Raw genomic sequence first — 21725 nt, 5'->3', positions numbered from 1 at the left:
AGAGTAGATAGAGTCTCGACTAAAGGAGTCAAAGAATATCCATGCTAGGCAGGAATGAGAAATTGAGGCCACATACCAGACCAGATGTGATCTTACTGAATAGTGGAGAAGGTGCAAGGCATCAACAGGCCTACACCGAAGTTGTATGTATCTGGATCTTTACAGGTTCATATTTGCATAGGGACCCAGAGGCCCTTCAAGCAAACCCTCAGAATCAAATGGGAGCACACGTCTAGGGGACTGGTCTTAAGGATGTGGCAACATCACTACAAAAGATCAAATGCCTCAAGTAGGTGGTCACAGTCAGCAAATACATCCCACCCACTGCACCACCACTGAGCCGAGGAGCCTGTCTCTCTGCTGTATGCATCAATGAGAGCCATGAGGCTTATGGGAGCAACCTTTTATGTTGCGCAATGCTCCTCCATCACTCAGTTTGCCAGGGCTCATGCTGAACACCCAAATACTTTGTCTCACATTCCAACGCTGCCAGTAAAACACACAGCTCCCATCCACTCCACATAGTTCGAACTATTCAACTGGGGCAGCCTTACAGACCTCTGCCACTCTCTAGTCACATGAAGTGGCCCTGGAATAGAACAGAGCAGGATGTATGGGAGTCCAAGGAGATGCGCACCTCGGAAGTCTGAGAGAGGACATGGGCGTGATACATGTCTAGTCAAGAAAGAGCTGCACATTGCTTCTCTGGACCACAAACTAGCTGCAAGCGAACCCATTCAACAGAACAGCAGTTGTCAGCACAGTTAACAGCCTGTGTTCCTTATGTGCTCCTTTAGACCCACTGGGATAAAAATTGGCTTGTAATGATCTGCAAGAAGATGAAGTTGTTTCTCTTGGATCAGAAGGACACAGATAACTTTGCTGGGAATGTTGGTATCAGGCCCAAGAATTCGGGGGTCAAGGTGGGATGCAAACATGAAGAGAGATAAACGTGGCTTGTCATCCAACGTACGTACCAGTTCTGAAAGGGGCCTCAAACAGACAGGACTTAACAATTAGACATCGTTTCCTCGAGTCCTGCTCAGTAAACTGGTCGCGTTCCTCCCCAGTTCCTGCAGGACCCCCCACCCCCTTCACTCTCGGTGGGAGATCTTGGTAAATTCTTCACTGAGCTGGTCATAGAGAGGAGGTCAGCCAGAAAACTGGGGTGGGGACTCACTGTGCAGCTTCAATTCCGCAGCCAGTCTCGGATGTCAAAGGTTGATCCTGTGCTTAGGACCTAACCTGTTTAATCAGTGATGATGTGGCATGTTGGCTCAGTGGTTAGCACTACTGCCTCACAGGTCAGGGATCTGGGTTCAATTCTAGCCTCGGGCGACTGTTTGTGTGTAGTTAGCACATTCTCCCCAGGTCTGGGTGTTCCGGTTCCCTCCCATGATCCAAAACTGTGCAGGTCAGGTAAACTGGCTGTGCAAAATTGTCCACAGTGTTCAGGGATGTGTCAGTGGTTAAATGTAGGGAACGAGTCTGGTGGGTTACTCTTGGGAGAGTCAGTGTGGACTTGTTGGGCCAAAGGGCCTGTTTCCACACTGTAGGGATTCTGGAGCCACAGACACAGCCACTGACAACCACCGTAGCAAGTAACTCCACTCTGGGAACAAGGGGTTAACCAGAGGGGGCAAGTGGTCAGGCTGGTATGGGCTGTTGATCCCGGGGCAATGTCAGATGCCTCAGTGTGACAGTGGCATGACAGTGTAGGTGGGCACGGTGGAGCGCATGATGGTGGGGTTTTGAAGCCTGGCAAGGACTGCCTTTGGAGAAGCCACTGGATTCTTCATACAGGCACCTGGCTCCACCAGGTTGTTGGTGTATCTCTTGGCAAATTCAGCTGATAGCAATTAAAAGCCGAATTATAATCAGCTCTCTTCGAGTCAACCTCTTTATGATACTACACCTTTAGAGCAGGTGAGACCCAGCCCTCCCAGTCCAGAGGTAGAGGCACTACCACTGTGCCACAAGAGTCCCCTCATGAGACTTGTAGCCCCTGGATCAGCTTGTTCACCAACCCACCTGTCGACCTCAGTTCAAGTTGGAAATGAGCAGGTACAAGGTATCTCGCACTGAGTGACAAACTACATTAATCCCTCAGCTGATGTTCTCATCAAACACAGACCTCTCTTTTCGCTTTATAGTGTCAATATTTCCACCTCTTCTTCCACAAACACCTTTGAAATTGTACAATAGTAGAGGGAAAATAATATTGTTCAGAATTACTTGAAAAGGAGGTATAACACAGAGATGGAAGTTAAATGGAAACAAGTGTGAGAGCGAGAAAGGTGAGAAAGGAGAGATGGACAACTCAGAGGAAGATGTGGAAGACATGGACTGGAGGAAATGATGAAACAGAACGTATAAATATGGACACAGTCTGTCTTGGTCCACTCACATTGCTGCGATGGTCAAGATAGCACAACTTCCTCAGGAGGCTAAGGAAATTCAGCATGTCCATAAGGATTCTTCCCAATTTTTATAGATGCCCGATAGAAAGCATCCTATCTGGATGCATCACAGCTTGGTATGGCAATTGCTTTGCCCAGGACTGTAAGAAACTAGAGAGTTTTAATCACAGCCCAGTCCATCACGCAAACCAACCTCCCATCCATGGACTCCACCTACACTTCCCAGAGCCTCGGAAAGGCAGCCAACCTCAAAGACGTCTCCCACCCCGGTTATACTCTCTTCCATCAGCCAGAAGCTTAAACACACAGACCAACATGGTCAAGAACAGCCTCTTCCCTGTTGTTACTGGACTGCTGAATGGATCTCGCAAATGTAATACTGATTTCACTCTTCACTCTGCACCTTGTCTGCTGCTGCAACATTGTATTCCTCGCTCTATTATATTATCCTACTGTACTTCGTATGGTACGATCTGCCTGTATTGCACGCAAACCAAAAGTTTTCACTGTACCTAGGTACACGTGACAATTGCAAATCCAATCAAATCCAATACATTAAAGAAATGGAACAGGGTCATTAATCATGTGCCATTCTGGTATTATGTAACTCCTATACACCATCACCAACACTGTTCTTTCTTACTCCACTTGGTCATGCAATCTTCTAAAACAGATAGCCTAGGGACGATTTCTATATTTGGTCATGTTTGCCATTCCCACAGCTTTGCCATCTTTTGAATGCTTGTAACAAATCTGTACTCACTGCACATGTTAGTAATCTATCCCAGAGGTCACTAATAGACTGATAAATTGGGTTCGTCCTTGCATTTAACATAACTCCATGATCAACATCCATGGACCATAAAATGGTAAGATACAGGAGGAGAACGAGGCTATTCAGCCCATATTCGATCATGGCTGATAAGTTTCTCAACCCCATTCTCCTGCCTTCTCCCCCTAACCTTTGACCCCTTAACTAATCAAAAACCTATCTCTGTCTTATATACACTCAATGACTTGGCCTTCTGATGAGCTCACTACCATCTGGCTGAAGAAATTCCTCCTCGTCCCTGTTCTAATGGGTCTCCCTTCACTCTGAGGCTCTGCCCTCGAGTCCTGGTCTCTCCCATCAGTGGAAACATCTTCTCCACATTCACTCTATCCAAGCCTCTCAGTATTGTGTATGTTTCAATCAAATCCCTCCCTCATCCTTCTAACCTCCACTGAGTGCAGAAATAAAGGAACTAAATGGAGGAGAGAGATATTGAAACAGTGAGGGAGGTCATGAAAACAGAGACAGCTCGTGGCACTTTAATACTCCAAGCATCTTAGTTACAGGACCTTGAGAGTTTATGACAAAGCCTCAAATCAGCTGTTTAAAAATGATCAGATTAGATGGTTTTGTTCAAATTTATTAGCCAAAGTGACCGCTAATGAAGAAATACTTTTTTAAAATTTGCCTCAAAATGCCAAGATTCAAAACATTTAAATGTACCCTGATGTGTTTTGATAAAATAGTTTACATTTTACAATAGAATTCACGTTAAATTCTTTTAGCAGAGACTTCGAGCAAAATAGAGTTGTGGCTGAGGGATTAATTCCTTCCAGTCAGATAATTGGACATAGGAAAGGGGCTGAGGAGGGTCACTGGACCTGAAGCGGTAACTCTGATTTCTCTGCACAGGTGCTGCCATACCCGCTGAGCTTTTTCAGCAACTTCTGTTCTTGACAGCTTACTGACTGTGTGTGTGTGTATATATCGGGGGAGATGGAGGTGTGGGGATGATGTGTGGAGATATTTAATTCTGGGCAAGTATTTTATTCCCAGTTTAATACAATTCAAGGTTCCTCTAAGAGAGTGTGACCCTGGTAAACATTCGCCTGCAGGGAAGGTATGAAGTTTAACCACCTGCTCTCTGTGCTGGGGATAGACAGGAATGTGCATAACTGGTAAATATTCCACATTAAGAACCTTATGAAAACAAACTCCCACCCTATCTTCCTCCAGTGCCTACACAGCTATTGTAACTTTGGGGAACTATAACACTCTTCACCCTCCATCTCCTTGTGGGAGAACTTGGAACGACATTAGACACAACGCAAAACAAAAACCTCTGCAGAAATGCCTGTGAAACAATTTTAAGAATGCTTCTGCAACTACAGAAGTGAATGTCACTGTGTTTAGTGACACTCCCATGTCAATGAAGTGACTTTATCAGTTTTCAGAGCACCAAGACCTTGCCCTCATAAACTTTACATGACAGAAGGAGCCTGTGGGAAACAGTTCTGCAGAAGCTTTCTCCACCTCTGGACCTGCCAAGCATCAAGGCAGATCAATCCCATTTCAACTTCGACATTTCTTTGTTTTGTTCCAAACCTTATTTACCTTCAGTAACAGTTCTCTTTGTGTTTAAATGTAACCCGGATCTTCCAGTCAGTGAGAGAACTGCACTTTTTGAAGCTGATTGGACAAAAGCTGACGGATTTATCTTCCTTTGATTTTCCTGACGGATCCTTCCAAACTTGTCAAGCATGGGAATACTCACAGGGAACAGTGGAGAGATTCCCCACAATATCCACACCCACCTTTTACAGTACTAGCTGCAATCCTAGAATCCCTATAATGTGGAAACAGGCCATTCAGCCCAACAAGTCCACATCGACCCTTTGAAGAGTAACCCACACAGACCCATTCCCTTACTTTATTACTCTACATTTACCCCTGACTAATGCACATCCTTGACACTATGGGCAATTTAGCATGGCCAACTCACCTAACCTGCACACCTTTGGACTGTGGGAGGAAACTGGAGCACCCGGAGGAGCACCCGCAGACACAGGGAGAAACTATATTATACCTCCTTTCTGAGGTATAGTAACAACAATCATTATTTCCCACAACCACCTGATGAAGGAGCAGCGCTCTGAAAGGTAGTGCTTCCAATTAAACCTGTGGGACTATAACCTGGTGTTGTGTGATTTTTAACTCGGTACACCCCAGTCCAACACCGGCATCTCCAAATCATAACAATCATTATCACATTTCTAAAGCAAATTACCTGCAATACCTTGCTTAATAAACTTTGAATGCACTCTCCAATGCTGACGGAACAAACTCACAGGATTTAAGATTGCCTGGAGCTGCTAAACTCTGAAACTATGGCCTCACCCAAATAAGTGTGCTCACTACTTGCTCACACCCAACAATATTCAGTCTCGCTTGTCCGATAAAAATGATCACTCTCGCCTTGCACCTTCGGCTGCACACTGCAACAATGCTGACCCTTCTGGTATCAGCCGAACTGAAGCCAGGGACTTCAGAGGTGAGTTGGGAGAGGACCCACAGGAGAGTGTGTGTGTGTGTAAGGTGAGAGTACAGGCAGTGGGAGGGAGTGAACACCTTTATCAGAGGAGGAATGGGTGAGGGGTGCAGAAGGGGCTTTGGAGTAGGGGTGGCTGCATTACTGGCTGAGAGTGGGTGCTGCAGGAGAGGGTGCTGAACATTGCTGTGGATGCTGAACTGGTTTCCTGAGAGATTCACTGGTTTACGTCACTATGAAAGTCATTGAGCACATCCGTGTGTAAACCCAGCCAAGTACAGTGCAAACAGCCCATGGTCCAATGGTTCTGCATAGCTAATGCCACTGTTCCCAGTGGAGTAAAGGACATAATCAGAAATTTCAACCTTCTGCCTAAATACTGCAGATTTGCATTTGTCAGCATTGCCTTAGAGTTCCAAAGTGCATCAGTGAGGTAACCAGAGGCAAAGGCATCTACCCAGGTCAGAAGTCTGATTTCCTGTTTATGTTTGAGGGTTTAGAAAGGGCTGTCTAATTGAGAGCAGGAGATAATTCTGTTTGGGGGGAGGGGCTGCAAAGTTATTCACCAGGAGTGGTGCGATGATCATTAACCGATAACCACAAGCTGGTTAACTGATAAATGGCATAGCTGGTGGATCTGATCTGTTAAAAGGTGAGGAGGGAACCAATAAGAGGGCACAGTCTACTTGACCTCATCGTGGTAAAAACAATGACTGCAGACGCTGGAAACCAGATTCTGGATTAGAGTGGTGCTGGAAAAGCACAGCAGTTCAGGCAGCATCCGAGGAGCTGGAAAATCGACGTTTTGGGCAAAAGCCCTTCATCAGGAATCATCCTGAGTGACTGTCACATAGTTACCGCGGAGACAGAGTTCCATCCTCACACTGAAAATATGTTTTGATGCACAACGATTATGTTGAATGGGATAGATGTCAAACAAATTCAGCAACTCAAGCCTGGCATCCACAGGGTGCTGTATCCTAATGGCCTGGTGCGTCCCATACTCTGGGAAAATGGTGGTCGAATAGCTCCAGCAGGAGTTCCTCCATGCCAGCTGTAATTTCTCATCCTACTGCTCCCTCTCCCATCTTCTCTCGGCCTCAGACACACAGCCTTGGTCTCTGATTCCCAGCCTCTGACTTGGGGCTGGTGGTCAGTGGAGTCACCAGTGAACACAGCAGGGATGCCTAGTGACCAGCGCCTGGTGCAGAGCGTAGCAACAGAGGCCCAGTGCGGGGCGTGGCCAGAGCGGCCCAGTGCGGGGCGTGGCCAGAGCGGCCCAGTGCGGGGCGTGGCGACAGAGGCTCAGTGCGGGGCGTGGTGACAGAGGCACAGTGCGGGGCGTGGTGACAGAGGCACAGTGCGGGGCGTGGTGACAGAGGCACAGTGCGGGGCGTGGTGACAGAGGCACAGTGCGGGGCGTGGTGACAGAGGCACAGTGCGGGGCGTGGTGACAGAGGCACAGTGCGGGGCGTGGTGACAGAGGCACAGTGCGGGGCGTGGTGACAGAGGCACAGTGCGGGGCGTGGTGACAGAGGCACAGTGCGGGGCGTGGTGACAGAGGCACAGTGCGGGGCGTGGTGACAGAGGCACAGTGCGGGGCGTGGTGACAGAGGCACAGTGCGGGGCGTGGTGACAGAGGCACAGTGCGGGGCGTGGTGACAGAGGCACAGTGCGGGGCGTGGTGACAGAGGCACAGTGCGGGGCGTGGTGACAGAGGCACAGTGCGGGGCGTGGTGACAGAGGCACAGTGCGGGGCGTGGTGACAGAGGCACAGTGCGGGGCGTGGTGACAGAGGCACAGTGCGGGGCGTGGTGACAGAGGCACAGTGCGGGGCGTGGTGACAGAGGCACAGTGCGGGGCGTGGTGACAGAGGCACAGTGCGGGGCGTGGTGACAGAGGCACAGTGCGGGGCGTGGTGACAGAGGCACAGTGCGGGGCGTGGTGACAGAGGCACAGTGCGGGGCGTGGTGACAGAGGCACAGTGCGGGGCGTGGTGACAGAGGCACAGTGCGGGGCGTGGTGACAGAGGCACAGTGCGGGGCGTGGTGACAGAGGCACAGTGCGGGGCGTGGTGACAGAGGCACAGTGCGGGGCGTGGTGACAGAGGCACAGTGCGGGGCGTGGTGACAGAGGCACAGTGCGGGGCGTGGTGACAGAGGCACAGTGCGGGGCGTGGTGACAGAGGCACAGTGCGGGGCGTGGTGACAGAGGCACAGTGCGGGGCGTGGTGACAGAGGCACAGTGCGGGGCGTGGTGACAGAGGCACAGTGCGGGGCGTGGTGACAGAGGCACAGTGCGGGGCGTGGTGACAGAGGCACAGTGCGGGGCGTGGTGACAGAGGCACAGTGCGGGGCGTGGTGACAGAGGCACAGTGCGGGGCGTGGTGACAGAGGCACAGTGCGGGGCGTGGTGACAGAGGCACAGTGCGGGGCGTGGTGACAGAGGCACAGTGCGGGGCGTGGTGACAGAGGCACAGTGCGGGGCGTGGTGACAGAGGCACAGTGCGGGGCGTGGTGACAAGAGGCCCAGTGCGGAGCGTGGTGACAAGAGGCCCAGTGCGGAGCGTGGTGACAGAGGCTCAGTGCGGAGCGTGGTGACAGAGGCTCAGTGCGGAGCGTGGTGACAGAGGCTCAGTGCGGAGCGTGGTGACAGAGGCTCAGTGCGGAGCGTGGTGACAGAGGCTCAGTGCGGAGCGTGGTGACAGAGGCTCAGTGCGGAGCGTGGTGACAGTGGCACAGTGCGGAGCGTGGTGACAGAGGCTCAGTGCGGAGCGTGGTGACAGTGGCACAGTGCGGAGCGTGGTGACAGTGGCACAGTGCGGAGCGTGGTGACAGTGGCACAGTGCGGAGCGTGGTGACAGTGGCACAGTGCGGAGCGTGGCGACAGTGGCACAGTGCGGAGCGTGGTGACAGGCTCAGTGCGGAGCGTGGTGACAGTGGCACAGTGCGGAGCGTGGTGAGTGTCAGACCATGTGGAGGCACCCCTGCGCTGGTCTGATGCAGACAGCCCTTGGAGAATGACTGCGATATTTGTTTTTTTAACTTTGCCTCTTGTTTTACTGACATATGGTTATACTGTGTAGTGCTGAACATAGCTTTCTTTTTTCTTCATTTCTCTGTTCTGTAACTAAGGGATTGTACCAAAGTACCCTTCTACCTAAATGGCGCTGTAAGTGGTGACTTGTAAACCTCTCCCTGCACTCATTTGAGTACATGTGACAACAAAGCCCATTCAATTCAACTCAACAGATCAACCCCAGCTCAAAGAAGAGTGCAGGAGGGTAAGTCAGGAACAACACATGCCAATCTTAAGAAGAGGCATCAACCTACTGAAGCCACATGCCAGTACAAGATAGACACGGCGACGTGATTCCACAACCAACAGTTTCGATAGAAGTTCCAAAGTCCTGCCACATCCAGTCATGAATGGTGGGGGACTATTAAACAGCTCAATGAAGGAGGAGACTGCACAAAAAGTCCTCATCTTCAATGATGGTGGAGCCCATCAGATCGATGTAAAGGACAGGTAGAAGAATAAGAATTGAAGAGTATGGTGCTGGAAAAGCTCAGCAGGTCAGGCAGCATTGAAGGAGCAGGGGAATTTCTGTTTCATGCAAAAGCCCTTCATGCCTGAAACATTGACTCTCCTGCTCCTCGGATTCTGCCTGACCGGCTGTGTTTTTCCAGCACCACACTCTTTGACTCTGATCTCCAACATCTGCAGTCCTCACTTCCTCCAGATAAGGAAGGTTTGGATGGATATGGCCCAAGGGTCTGATTCCAAGCTATATGACTGAAGCTCCCCCATTGTATCACACATGCAAGTCTTCTATCAATTCCATTCAATCCACGTGTTACCAAGCTATTCAGCACAGTTCCAACACTGGACGTGGATAACTGTCCATGTACGTCCAGTAACTTGCTTAGTTTGGGGAATAGAATATGTAACAAAGACAAATAAATCACTGAATAAAATGATTGAGGAGTTAATTAGAACACATTCTGGATGAGAGGGTATGTGATGCGTCAAGCATGCGGTATCTCCTCGATGCTCACGTGATCCATGGCAATAAGTGACTGGATTAAGGAATGGGAGTTGATAGAGTGTGGAGCTGGAAAAAGCACGGCAGATGAAGGCACATCAGAGGAGCAGGAGATTCAATGTTTCGGGTCGGGACCCTTCATCACACACGAAAAAAAAGTCCTGATGAAAGGTCCTGACCCGAAACATCAACTTTCCTGCTCCTCTGACGTGGCTTCATCTGCCGTGCTTTTTCCAGCTCCACACTCTTATCAACTCTGACTTTCCAGCAACTGCAGTCCTCACTATCTCCACGCGGTTAAGGAGTTTCAGCTTAGAGTTACTGAGGGCTGCGCTGAAGGCAGTGCAACAAAACAGCAAAGGGGAGGGTCATCTTCTGATTTGACCAGTGGTTAGGGGCAAAGGAATGCAGCTACAGCTCAGGAAAGCCAGGTCATCCAAAGGGTCAGGATACAGGAATCTCAGCGATCACATTAATCCTAACAGTTCGAAGGTTCTCTCCCCTTATCAGCAAGGTCTGAGGATGGCCGTGCTAACTGACCACGGTACAGGAAGCACCTCAACTGGGTGGGAGAAAAATAAATGCAGTGTAGTAGTGGACAATATTGGGAGGGGCATTGACAGGGAAAGTTCAAATCTAGAAGTCTACTCAATGTCAGGGCTGGAGAAGACCCTATTGTGGGAGGAGGAGGATGTACTTAGGAGGCACCAACAACGTAGACAGTCCAAGGAAAGAAATTAACCATTCCCTTATTTTCAAATTTAGCTCCTCATCCATAATACCAGTTTAAATATATTCCCAAAAGTTGCATTTACTTTTGCTGATGGAATATCAGAGTAAATGGTTCAGTGAAGATCACCTCATTTCTGCAGCCTCCCCCCGTACTTGAGCTCACTCAAATATAAATCTTCCCCTAACATTTGAGGGCTGGAAATTTCGACTTAGCCAGAATTGTGATGCAACTTGAAAATAAGTTCAATAATTTTGGTGGGTTTCCGTTGACTGTGTTATGAAAGATGGGCAGGGAGGAAATGACAAATAGTGGAGATAGGATTTGGGCGTACACCACAGTAAAACAGAGTTGACTATCTCAAAGTAGTCAAAGGATGGTGGTAATTTTGTCTAAAATTTAAATTTAACAGGCTCGAGAAATGGAACCATTTACACCATGACCATATCAATTCTCTAGGGTGCCTTTAAAACACAATTTACACTCCCCGCATGCTTCCTTAACATTCTGCAGTGACACAGGGCATAATAAATGTATAGACATTCACAGGAGCCAGATCTCTGAGGGCACAAATGATGAGAAAAACCACTGTGTGTTTTGAATATGACTATCCCAGTCACTTCAAACAAAAACCTTTCAAATTGATGGAAAGAGTTAGAAACTAGTAGACTGGCTTCCAACTGGTTTCCTTCTTCTTTCTGATAGGAAGAGCCTGCCTGCACTTCTAACTGTACATTGGCCTGGTTTATTCTGGGGGAGACAAAATAAATACCTTTTAGGTTGACAATATCTCACATACAGTATCAAAACAAGCCCTTCGGCCCACCATGTCAATGCCAACCAACAAACACCAAACTACAGTAATTCCATTTACCTGCTCTTGGTGCATAACTTACTATGCCCTGGCATTTGAAGAGCTCATCCAGATGTTTTCTAAATACTGCGAGAGTACCTGCCTCCAACACCCTCTCAGGTAGCATGTTTCATATGTCGACCCCCCTCTGGGTGAAAAAGATTTTTCTCAGATCTCCTCTAAACCACTTATTCCTCACCTTAAACATATATCCTCTGGTCTCAGACACATGTGCCATTGGGACACGATTCTCACGATCTACTCTGTCAATGCCTCTCATACTGTTGTATACCTCACAATTAGGTCTTTCCTCAGCCTGCTCTGCTCCAAGGAAAGCAATCCCAGCCTATCGGTCTCTCCTCATATCTCAGACTTTCCATCCCTGGCAACTCTTCTGCACCCTCTCAAGTGCAGTCACGTTTTCCGATAGTGTGGCGACCAGAACTGAACACAGTATTCCATCTGTGGCCTAAGCAATACTGCACAAAGCTGTTCTAAGACTTCCTTGCTCCTATATTCTACATCCTGGCTAATGCAGGCAAATATCCTGTATGATTTCTTCCCCATCCTGTCTACCTGCGCTGACACCTTTGGGGATCAATGGACTTTTACACCATAGTTCCTTGGTTCCTCAGTACTTGCTAGGGACATCAAATTCATTGTTTATGTCCTTCCTTTATAAGACCTCCCAAAATGCATAACTTGCACTAATAAGGAGTAAATTCTATCTGCTGCACTGCTTTTCCCAATTTACAGCTGATCAATATGAGACTGTTGCCTGAGACCATCCCCTCACGCTCAACAACACCACTAATTTCTGGGTCATCTGCAACCTTTCTAATTATACCTTCTACATGGACATCCAAGTTGTTCATGTACATAACAAACAGCAAAAAACCCAGCGGTGGTACATCACTGGTCACAGGCTTTCAATTATAAAAACAACCATCCACCATTACACTTTGCCTCCTGTTTGGAAGCTGATTTTGGGTTTGTCTTGGATCCCAGTGGCATTTTCCTTTGGGACCAGCCTTCCACGTGGGAGCTTGTCAAAGGCCTTATAGAAGTTCATGCACACCATATCAACTGCACTACCTTCATCAGTATATTTAGTCACCTTTTCAAAAAAATTAAAACAATCAGATAGGGCTTCCTCTGAACAAATCTGTGATGACTATCCCTGATCAATCACTGACTTTCCAAGTATTGGTTAATCCTGTCCCTCAGAAATTTTTTCAGATGTTTTCCCTACCACTAACATCAGACTAACTGTAATTGCTCAAATGTCATTAGTCAAGAGGAAAGTGAATAAATATCCTTTCCTGCAATATGGTCTTTAAAACTGGGTAATCTAGCGGTCTTACAAATCAAAGTAAAGTAGACAATTGTAGAATGAATGTATAGGTGTAAGCAGAACTCTTAACCTTGTAGTTCTATTTGCAAAGATTCTATTTGATACAAATCAAGATCAGTTTGTAGGCATCAGTGAGGTTTTATTTCTTTGAGTGAAATGAGGTACCTGATAGGATTACCAACTGCATCCACATTTTAATCTATCCTAATGATATTAAGGAATAATAGCAACTAATCACAATTGCACTTAGTTGTATTATCACTACATCGTCTATTTTGAAAAAGATGTTAAAATATTTCCTTTTCACATACATGACTTGATACTGTAACATGACAGAGGCTTCACATTATTTGTTCCTTTGCTCATGAACAGAGAAGTACATGGAAATACACAAAGCTTTCTCAACCAGACTGCATTTCAAAGCTGAACTTAATGCCCCTTTTTGACTCCCTAACAGCACTGTTATTTTGTACATAAAAACACCTTAGTGCCAATACAGAGATGATGAAAACCATTACAAACACAGGTGGGCAACACTAAGGCCTGGACTTTCTTTGGAGTTGGAAGTCAGGAACCTTTCTAGCATGCCAGACCTTACCTAGGACAATGTGTCCTAAACGGAGCGATCATCTCCTGGGGGTGTGGGGGGCTGTGCAGGATAGAGTGGATCTGCCGTCCCTGTACACGGTCAGAGTTGGTCACATCAGCTGCATAGTGCTGAGGTTCTCCTTTGGTCTGGGACTTCATAGCCGTTATTTTCTTAAACATCAGGTCTTCTTACTCTGATCCTATACCCCCCATGTATTTTCCAGGCCAAACCATGACTCCCCTGCCCATTATACTTAGATTAATTATACTTTTACATCAGTTACAGGGTTCAATATATAAAGAAAATCCCATTCACAAAAGTCCATTCAAAATATTTGAATCCATGTAAATACTTAATCCCCTATGAAAACAAGCACAACTGTCATAGTGACAACCAATCCATAGTGACAACTAATCCAACTAATGTGACAACTAATCCATAGTGACAACTAATCCATAGTGACAACTAATCCATAGTGACAACTAATCCAACTAATGTGACAACTAATCCATAGTGACAACTAATCCATAGTGACAACTAATCCATAATGACGATTAATCCATAATGACAACTAATCCAACTAATCCATAATGACAATTAATCCATAATGACAACTAATCCAACTAATGCATAATGACAACTAATGCATAGTGACAACTAATCCATAATGACAACTAATCCATAATGACAACTAATCCATAATGATGATTAATCCATAATGACAACTAATCCATAGAGACAACTAATCCATAATGACAACTAATCCATAATGACAACTAATCCATAATGACAACTAATCCAATTTATCCATAGTGACAACTAATCATAATGACAACTAATCCATAATGACAACTAATCCATAATGACAACTAATCCAATTTATCCATAGTGACAACTAATCCATAATGACAACTAATCCAACTAATGTGACAACTAATCCATAGTGACAACTAATCCATAGTGACAACTAATCCATAGTGACAATTAATCCAACTAATGTGACAACTAATCCATTGTGACAACTAATCCATAGTGACAACTAATCCATGAATAACACTTCTAAACTGTCAAGCCATGCATATGCTATGTCTCCCTCTCCCATCAGTGTGATAATCACAGAATATGGACAGCAGTGTAGCTTATTAACAATATAATGATAACATTTCAGGTTAACACTACAAATTGTGACCGAAACAGCCAGAAGACCTTTTATAACTCTCATGGAGAGAGGCTTACAGTTCTTTCTCAATTTTTAACCATTTCAACAACTTGACAGTTCTACAGCTTACAACACCCTTCATTGAGGATGTCTCAAAAACCCTGTAACTCCCACACTGCGAGTTCACTGGCTCCAGTGAAACAGAGTTTTGTAGGAATTCAGCATTGAGATCACATGGCTCTGCTGAGTTTGGTATTGCTGCATGGGGCGGGTCACATCCTGTTCCAGTCCCCCCAGAATCTGTCAGAAACGGGCTGGGCATTCTGAATCAGGGTTCCACCCATTATTCTAGGAGGTCCCTGGAGAGTCTGCGAAAATCCAGGCCTGGCTCTTGGAAATAGCATAAATTGGTTAAACCATACGGCACAACAACATCACTTAAATCACATTAAGAGTGACACAGACCTTGCATTTGGTAACTGTAAGGGGCTTGGCCTGGTTGAGGTGCACTTAAACTTGAACCATAACTCAGAAATCCCGTTTGGCCAGATGACTGTGATTGAGTCAATCCACCTTCGGTCTTGATGCCTGTCCACAATGTACCTACATTGGTTAGTGATATCAGATCTGCAGGCTCTCATTCAAGTATATCAGAAACAGAAGAGTTAGCATTTGATAAAACTTATCATTCTAAACAAAATGAAAAAGTTATTGTTTTTAGCTGTTTTCAATCTTTTTGTGCAGTTCTGAATGTAATTATAAACAAGATTATTTTAAAAAAAGTCAACTGAAACAAGCAATGTGTCTGTTTACCATAGGATGGGATTCCATAATGCTGTCCTGATTGTGGATATGTTGCATAAATTGATGCTTGTTGCATTCCTGTAGTGTACGGTGACTGTCCATATGATGCCATGGTTTGTGATGAAGGTGTGGGAAGAATATGTGGATATGACCTGCTGCTTATGAGAAATAACAAAGAGCAGAGATTTACAAATGATTAAAAACTATGTAAATGGCCATCAACTATTGATTTGCAGCTAATTCTACCACTTCGATTTCTAAATAAAACAATCCATTACTAATATAAAATAAAGAAACATGGATGCTGGAAATCTGAAACAAAAAACAGAAATTACTGGTGAAACTCAGCAGGTCTGGCAGCATCTCATAGAACCATAGAGTCATATCTGGTCGGCATGGAAACAGACCCTTCGCTCCAACCCGTCCATGCCGACCAGATATCCCAACCCAATCTAGTCCCACCTGCCAGCACCCGGCTCATATCCCTCCAAACCCTCCCTATTCATATACCCATCCAAATGCCTTATAAATGTTGCAATTGTAAAGTTTAATCAAGAGACATATCTCCATAAAACATATAATCAAGAAAGAACCCACTCTACTCCCTGCTGCAGGTTCTCTGTGGGCCACACTTAATAACAACGATTAACTTATCTGATTCTGTGCTGTGAACTTCACCCAACAGTTGTGAATTTCACTGTTTGTTAGTTTTCCCAGATGCACTCCAGCAATACACGAATTCAAACAGCAAAGGCAGTAACTGTGCAGGTTCTCTCTCTCTCTCCTGCACTGACCTCACCATGTGCTTCCTTTGTCTGTTCTTCTCCCTTTTAAAACAGCTGTTGTTTTGACTTTTTTTTAAACCAAAGTTCCAAAACAATGCAACAGCATATAAACCAGTAATTGCTGCTCCTGGAATTCGAGGAAATCACCTCCAGCACTAAAATACCTCAAAAAAAGGAGCAGCTGTTACAGTCAGAAATTTTTCCCATCCTCCATCTTGGGAGAGGGAAAGGGAGAGCCGAGGAGAGAGAAAACCGAATTAACATTTCGACCCTTTTCAGAGGTTTGCCTTCTCTCCACAGATGTTACTAGACCTGCTGAGTTTCTCCCCCAATTCCTGTTTCTGTTTCAGATTTCCAGCATTCACGGTTAATAAGTAATGTTACTCTGAAGAGAGTTAAATTCGTAAATGAAGAATTTGGAGAGAATGATCAGCTCAATACATGGAGACATATTTTCCACACAAATAATGAAGCTAAAATATATTGAAAAAGCAGAAGCTGGTTATGAGTTTAAATTATATTTTTGCTGCATGCTTTTTAAAGAATATTAGAAATCTTACTTGGAAGGATAAATCTGAGGAGAGAAGTGATGAGTTTGTCTTGGGCTAAAGCCGCTACCGATTGCTGTAGAGAATTAAATAAGGGAGAGGTTGGTTACAGGATGCATTTCTTGTTAACAGACTTCTGAAGGCTTTGAAAATTTGTAACTTCACTCCTGTTATAGAGTCATAGAGATGTACAGCACGGAAAAGACCCTTCGGTCCAACTCATCCATTCCGACCAGATATCCTAAATTAATCTAGTCCCATTTGCCAGCACTTGGCTCACACCCCTCTAAACCTTCCTATTCATATACCCACCTAGATGCCTTTTAAAATGTTGTCACTTGTGACCAGCCTCCACCACTTCCTCTGGCAGCTCACTCCATACACACATCACCCTCTGCATGAACAAGTTGCCTTTTAGGTCCCTTTTAAATCTTTCCCCTCTGACCCTAAACCCTGCAGTTTTTTTTTTATCTCCCCACCCCAGGGAAAAGATCTTGTTTATTTACCCTATCCGTGCCCCTCATGATACTTATAAACCTCTATAATGTTCATTGATGCCACCTCAACAATTTGCTTACTTATTAATTGACTTGTAATCTAACAATACTTGTCAGTGCATTCTGCTTTTCCATTAATATTTGGAATTTACAAAGGCAGTCTTTCTCATTATTTTTCAGTGTTTTTTCTGTCCACTCCTGACAACTGTAAGGGGTCAGCATGGATAAAGTCTAATGCTTTTTTCGGCTGACACAGTATCACAGATTCCAGCTCAAAATATTGAATAACGATCAACTACTGAGGTTCTGTAAAGCTTCCATCTTCACCAAGGACATAAAAAGCTCCTTTTACTGCCTAATTTTTCCTTGACATTGAATGATGTCTACAGGGAGAATCCTGCTGTCCACTATTGGCTTCAGCTGAAAGTTAAGCTCACCTTGTCTTTACCTCCTCAGCTCCAGCTTGCTGAAGCCAAGTATGGCACCATTTCAGAAGCTAACTCGATGTTGATGGATTAACTAAAATATTAATATCTACATCTGCTACAGTGGTAACATCCTTACCTTTGAGCCAGGAGGTATGGGCTCATCTCACCTGCTACATAGGTGAGTAAGAACATCTCTGAACAGGATGTTAATACCTCAAACTATATATTGAGATCACTTGTTTCTTACGGCTGTTATGGTGCAGTGGTAGCGTCCCTATCTCTGAGCCAGCAAACTTGGGTTCAAGTCCCACGAGAGGACCACAACAGCATCTCTGAATGGGTTGATTAGAAATATATCTACAACTGTTAGTTCTGCGGGCTCCTGCGGTGCAGTGGTAGTGCCCATTTTTCTGAGCCTGGTGTCCCGACTTCAAGTCTCACCTGCTCCAGAGGTGTGCAATAGCTTCTCTGAAGGTATTTTCCAATCAACTGCTCAGGGAGGTTATTACTCACCTCCAGTGCTGAATCACCTGGTTCAGAGGTAGGGACACTACCACAGTGCCAAGAAAGCCCGAGAACATCTCTGCACAGGCTGATTAGAAAATAACAACCTCTCTAAGTCCCTTGGGCGGGGCTTAGCATCTGAATGGAATGGACTGTGGGAAACTGCAGGTGTCCAGCTCATGCCCGATAAAATTCAAGTGTTTCGCAGTGTTATAACTGGGTATAAACTGAAGGGCGGATCACTGTCTCATTTACAGGACTTGCCTGACTTCCGCTGAAATTAATGGAAACAAAAATCAGGAGCAGGAGCTTCCCCTGCAGGAAGGTAATCTGTTCCGGCAGTTTACTCCCAACTAGTGATGGGGGCAGAAAGTCAGAGACTTCATGCACACAGAGAGAGAACTTCAACTTGGATAAAAACTAAATATGACGGGAAGGGATACGAAATCCAGGAAACATGTCAGCATTTTGGGAAAACGGCAACTTCCTTGTGAACTGCGATGCTGTAAGCTATGTGTGAGCAGCCCCTTGTAAATAAAGCAATTGCTGAACATTAACGTGGTTCTCCGAATGTACTTTGACTTTGCTTCCTGGAACTCAACATTGAAAGCAAGGTGAGGATACAGCGGTGGAAAAATTTGGGAAAAGGTATCTTGGCTATTCAAAAGAAATGCACTGAGAAGAGACCTGCTTTTACCCGGTCTAATGTTCACACTCTGGTTCCAGACACCACAGACTCCAATATCCTATTTCAGTGGAAGCAGCGGGTCATTAAAATGGACAGCTGCCTCTCTAGGACCCAGTGCATTCATAAACTACACCCCACCATGAATCCCACTCCTGCTAATAAGTGAGAGATGCTAAGTTCGTGGGTGGGCTTGTAAGTGCCATGTTCTTCAAGCACTTTGCCACGGTGGAGACGTTTTCTGTTGTGGTGAAGATTGGGGCCATTAACCTTAACATCTAGTCTGCCAAGCCTGCTCAGATGTTAAATGTTTAAACTTATATATATGGCTCCTTTGACCTCAGCTGGGCAGAAAAGGTGGTGGGGGCAATGTTTAACCAATCCACATTCTTTAATATCCCCAGCCTTCTTCTCTTCAGAGCAGTGCAGTTTGCAGTTCCACTGGACACTCTTGAGGCACCTCTTCACATTCCCAACGAATACTTCCATTCCTAGCTTTCTGGTAAATTCACACACTGTGTGTTCTATGATTTGTGGAAGGTGATAGAGGTCTAGGGGTGGGATGGTACAATTTGAATAAATGAATGACTTTTTGAATGAATGAATGAATGATTTTATTGTCACGTATTTTTCATTCAAAGATACAGTAAAATATAATGAAAAGTTCCATAGCCAATAGCTATGATCCGTTGCCATTTTGAACAGCTTAAGAATAATTTTAATGAGAGTCCATAATCCTGCCACCACCGCTTCACGGAGACTCATGTACATTCGAGATGATCAGAAACAGCAGCCTTGGTCAGTTCCTCTATAACATTGCAACATTTAAAAGGCATTTGGATGGGTCTATGAATAGGAAGGGTTTGGAGGGATATGGGCCGGGTGCTGGCAGGTGGGACTAGATTGGGTTGGGATATCTGGTCGGCATGGACGGGTAGGACCGAAGGGTCTGTTTCCATGCGGCACATCTCTATGACTCTATGAATATATTCAGGTTGAGAGAGTGGACAAATACTTGGCAGCTGGAATATGTTATGGGCTTATGATCTCACGGAGGTCACTAAACTCAGAATCACATAGCATAGGATGTCATTCATCTGCTCTTTCATGGTGAACCTGTTTGAAGTTTATGAAAAGATGATTAGGCATGACACTAAGGTAGGCAGAGTTGTGATTAGTGCTGAAGGATTTTGTGTGTTGCAGAGGGACATAGATAAGATGCAGAGCTGGGCTGAGAAGTGGCAAATGAAGTTTAATAGAGAAAAGTGTGAGGTAGCTCACTTTGGAAGAAGTAACAGGAATGCAGAATACTGGCTAATGGTAAAAGTCTTGGCAGTGTAGATGAACAGAGAGATCTCAATGTCCAGATGCATAAATCCCTGAAAATTGCCACCCAGGTTGATAGGGTTGTTAAGAAGGCATATAGTGTGTTGGCATTTATTGGTAGGGGGATTGAGTTTCAGAGCCACGAGGTCATGCTTCAGCTGTACAAGACACTGGTAAGGCCGCACCTGGAGTATTGCGTCCAGTTCTGGTCATCACATTATAGGAAGGATGTGGAAGCTTTGGAAAGGGCTCAGAGGAGATTTACTAGGATGTTGCCTGATGTGGAAGGAAGGTCTTACGAGGAAAGGCTGAGGGGACTGAGGCTGTTTTCGTTGGAGAGAGGAAGGTTGAGAGGTGACTTAATCGAGACGTATAAGATAATAAGAGGGTGAGATAGGGTGGACAATGAGAGCCTTTTTCCTCAGGTGGTGAAGGCCAATACGAGGAGACATAGCTTTAAATTGAGGGGTGATAAGATTTTGGACAGATATTAATAGTTTCTTCACTCAGAACAGTAGGGGTGTGGAATGGCCTGTCTGCAACAGACTTGCCGACGTTAAGGGCATTGGACATACATATGGATAATAATGGAATGGTGTAGGTTGGATGGGCATCAGATTAATTTCACAGGTTGGAGCAACATCGAGAGCCAAAGGGCCTGTACTGCGCTGTAATGTTCTATGTTCTATGACTGCTGGGGGGAGGTAGAGGCAGAGGAATGCCTATGGAGTGATAATAAAGTGGGCTTTCAGAAACTTGAGTCATAAAGAGACCGTCAGTTAAAAACTATGGTAGTGGAATTACTGGCTAGTGAGGAGATTGGCTGAGAGGCAGAGGAGACACAATAAGGCTGATGGGCAGGTCCTCTAAATAGCAGAATGTCCCCCAAGTAACTGGTTTGTGGCAACAACTATTCAGTGTATTTATTGATGACTTAGATGATTGAACAAAAAGCCATGTATACAACTTTGCTGTAACAGAAAGAAAGGTCAGGTTGTAAGCTCTGTAGGTGGAAACATCATGCAAATGGGGGAGCATGGTGGCTCAGTGGTTAGCACCACTGCCTCACAGCACCAGGGACTCCAGGTTTGATTCCAGTCTTGGGTGACTGTCTGTGTGGAGTTTGCACATTCTCCCATGTCTGTGTGGGTTAGGTGAATTGGCCATGCTAAATTGCCCATAGAGTTCAGGGATGTGTAGGTTAGGTGCATTAGTCAAGGGTAAATATAGAGTATTAGGAAAGGTGTTTGGGTGGGATACTCTTCTGAGGGTTGGTGTGGACTTACTGAGCTGAAGGGTCTGTTTCCACACTGTCGGGGTTCTATGATTACTTGGAATTTAAGTGATTTGACAAAACTTGGCAAATGGATGTCAATACAGCCAAATGCCCGATCATTCACTTAGGAAGTACTCTGCCATATTTTTATTAGATCCAAGTGGTGAAGAATTAGAAACAGTGCAGGTACCAGAGAGACTTTGGCAGTCCAGGTCCTTAGATCCTTAAAATATCACTGACACATACAGAAAATAAACTAAAGAAAGATTCTGGCTTTTAGAGGTGGAGAAATGATGCTCCAGCTATGCATAGCCTTGGTGGTCCACAAGTGGAGTACTACCTGCGGTTCTGTGTGTCATACTTCAGGAAACATATACTGATCTTGGAGTAAATATTGTGTAA

The 21725-nt window shown here is 45.4% G+C and overlaps 1 protein-coding gene across 17 annotated transcripts in view; it reads right to left on the bottom strand.

Annotated features, from left to right (window-relative positions):
• eya1 (EYA transcriptional coactivator and phosphatase 1) overlaps positions 1-21725 on the bottom strand; it is a 223187-nt gene that overhangs the window by 152007 nt on the left and 49455 nt on the right. For 11 of the 17 annotated variants that reach the window (XR_006311525.1, XM_043689216.1, XM_043689209.1 and 8 more), the window contains 3 exons: positions 16620-16683; positions 15284-15432; positions 14936-15058 (listed from right to left, as the gene is read on the bottom strand). The exons of 1 other annotated variant lie outside the window; for it this stretch is intronic. Coding sequence is in view for 15 of the 16 variants with exons in the window: in XM_043689216.1 (XP_043545151.1) it covers positions 14936-15058; positions 15284-15432; positions 16620-16683 (336 nt within the window). In the remaining variant the exon portion in view is untranslated. Of the gene's footprint in view, positions 1-14935; positions 15059-15283; positions 15433-16619; positions 16684-17668; positions 17754-18045; positions 18108-21725 lie in introns of those variants that run through there. 5 more of the 17 variants (XM_043689212.1, XM_043689214.1, XM_043689224.1 and 2 more) reach the window with 4 other exon arrangements.

This window comes from Chiloscyllium plagiosum, chromosome 4, assembly GCF_004010195.1.
Source record: "Chiloscyllium plagiosum isolate BGI_BamShark_2017 chromosome 4, ASM401019v2, whole genome shotgun sequence".
NCBI lineage: Eukaryota > Metazoa > Chordata > Chondrichthyes > Orectolobiformes > Hemiscylliidae > Chiloscyllium > Chiloscyllium plagiosum.
The sequence above is the reverse complement of the archived record's forward strand: the minus strand, read 5'-3'. Positions and strand labels throughout refer to the sequence as shown.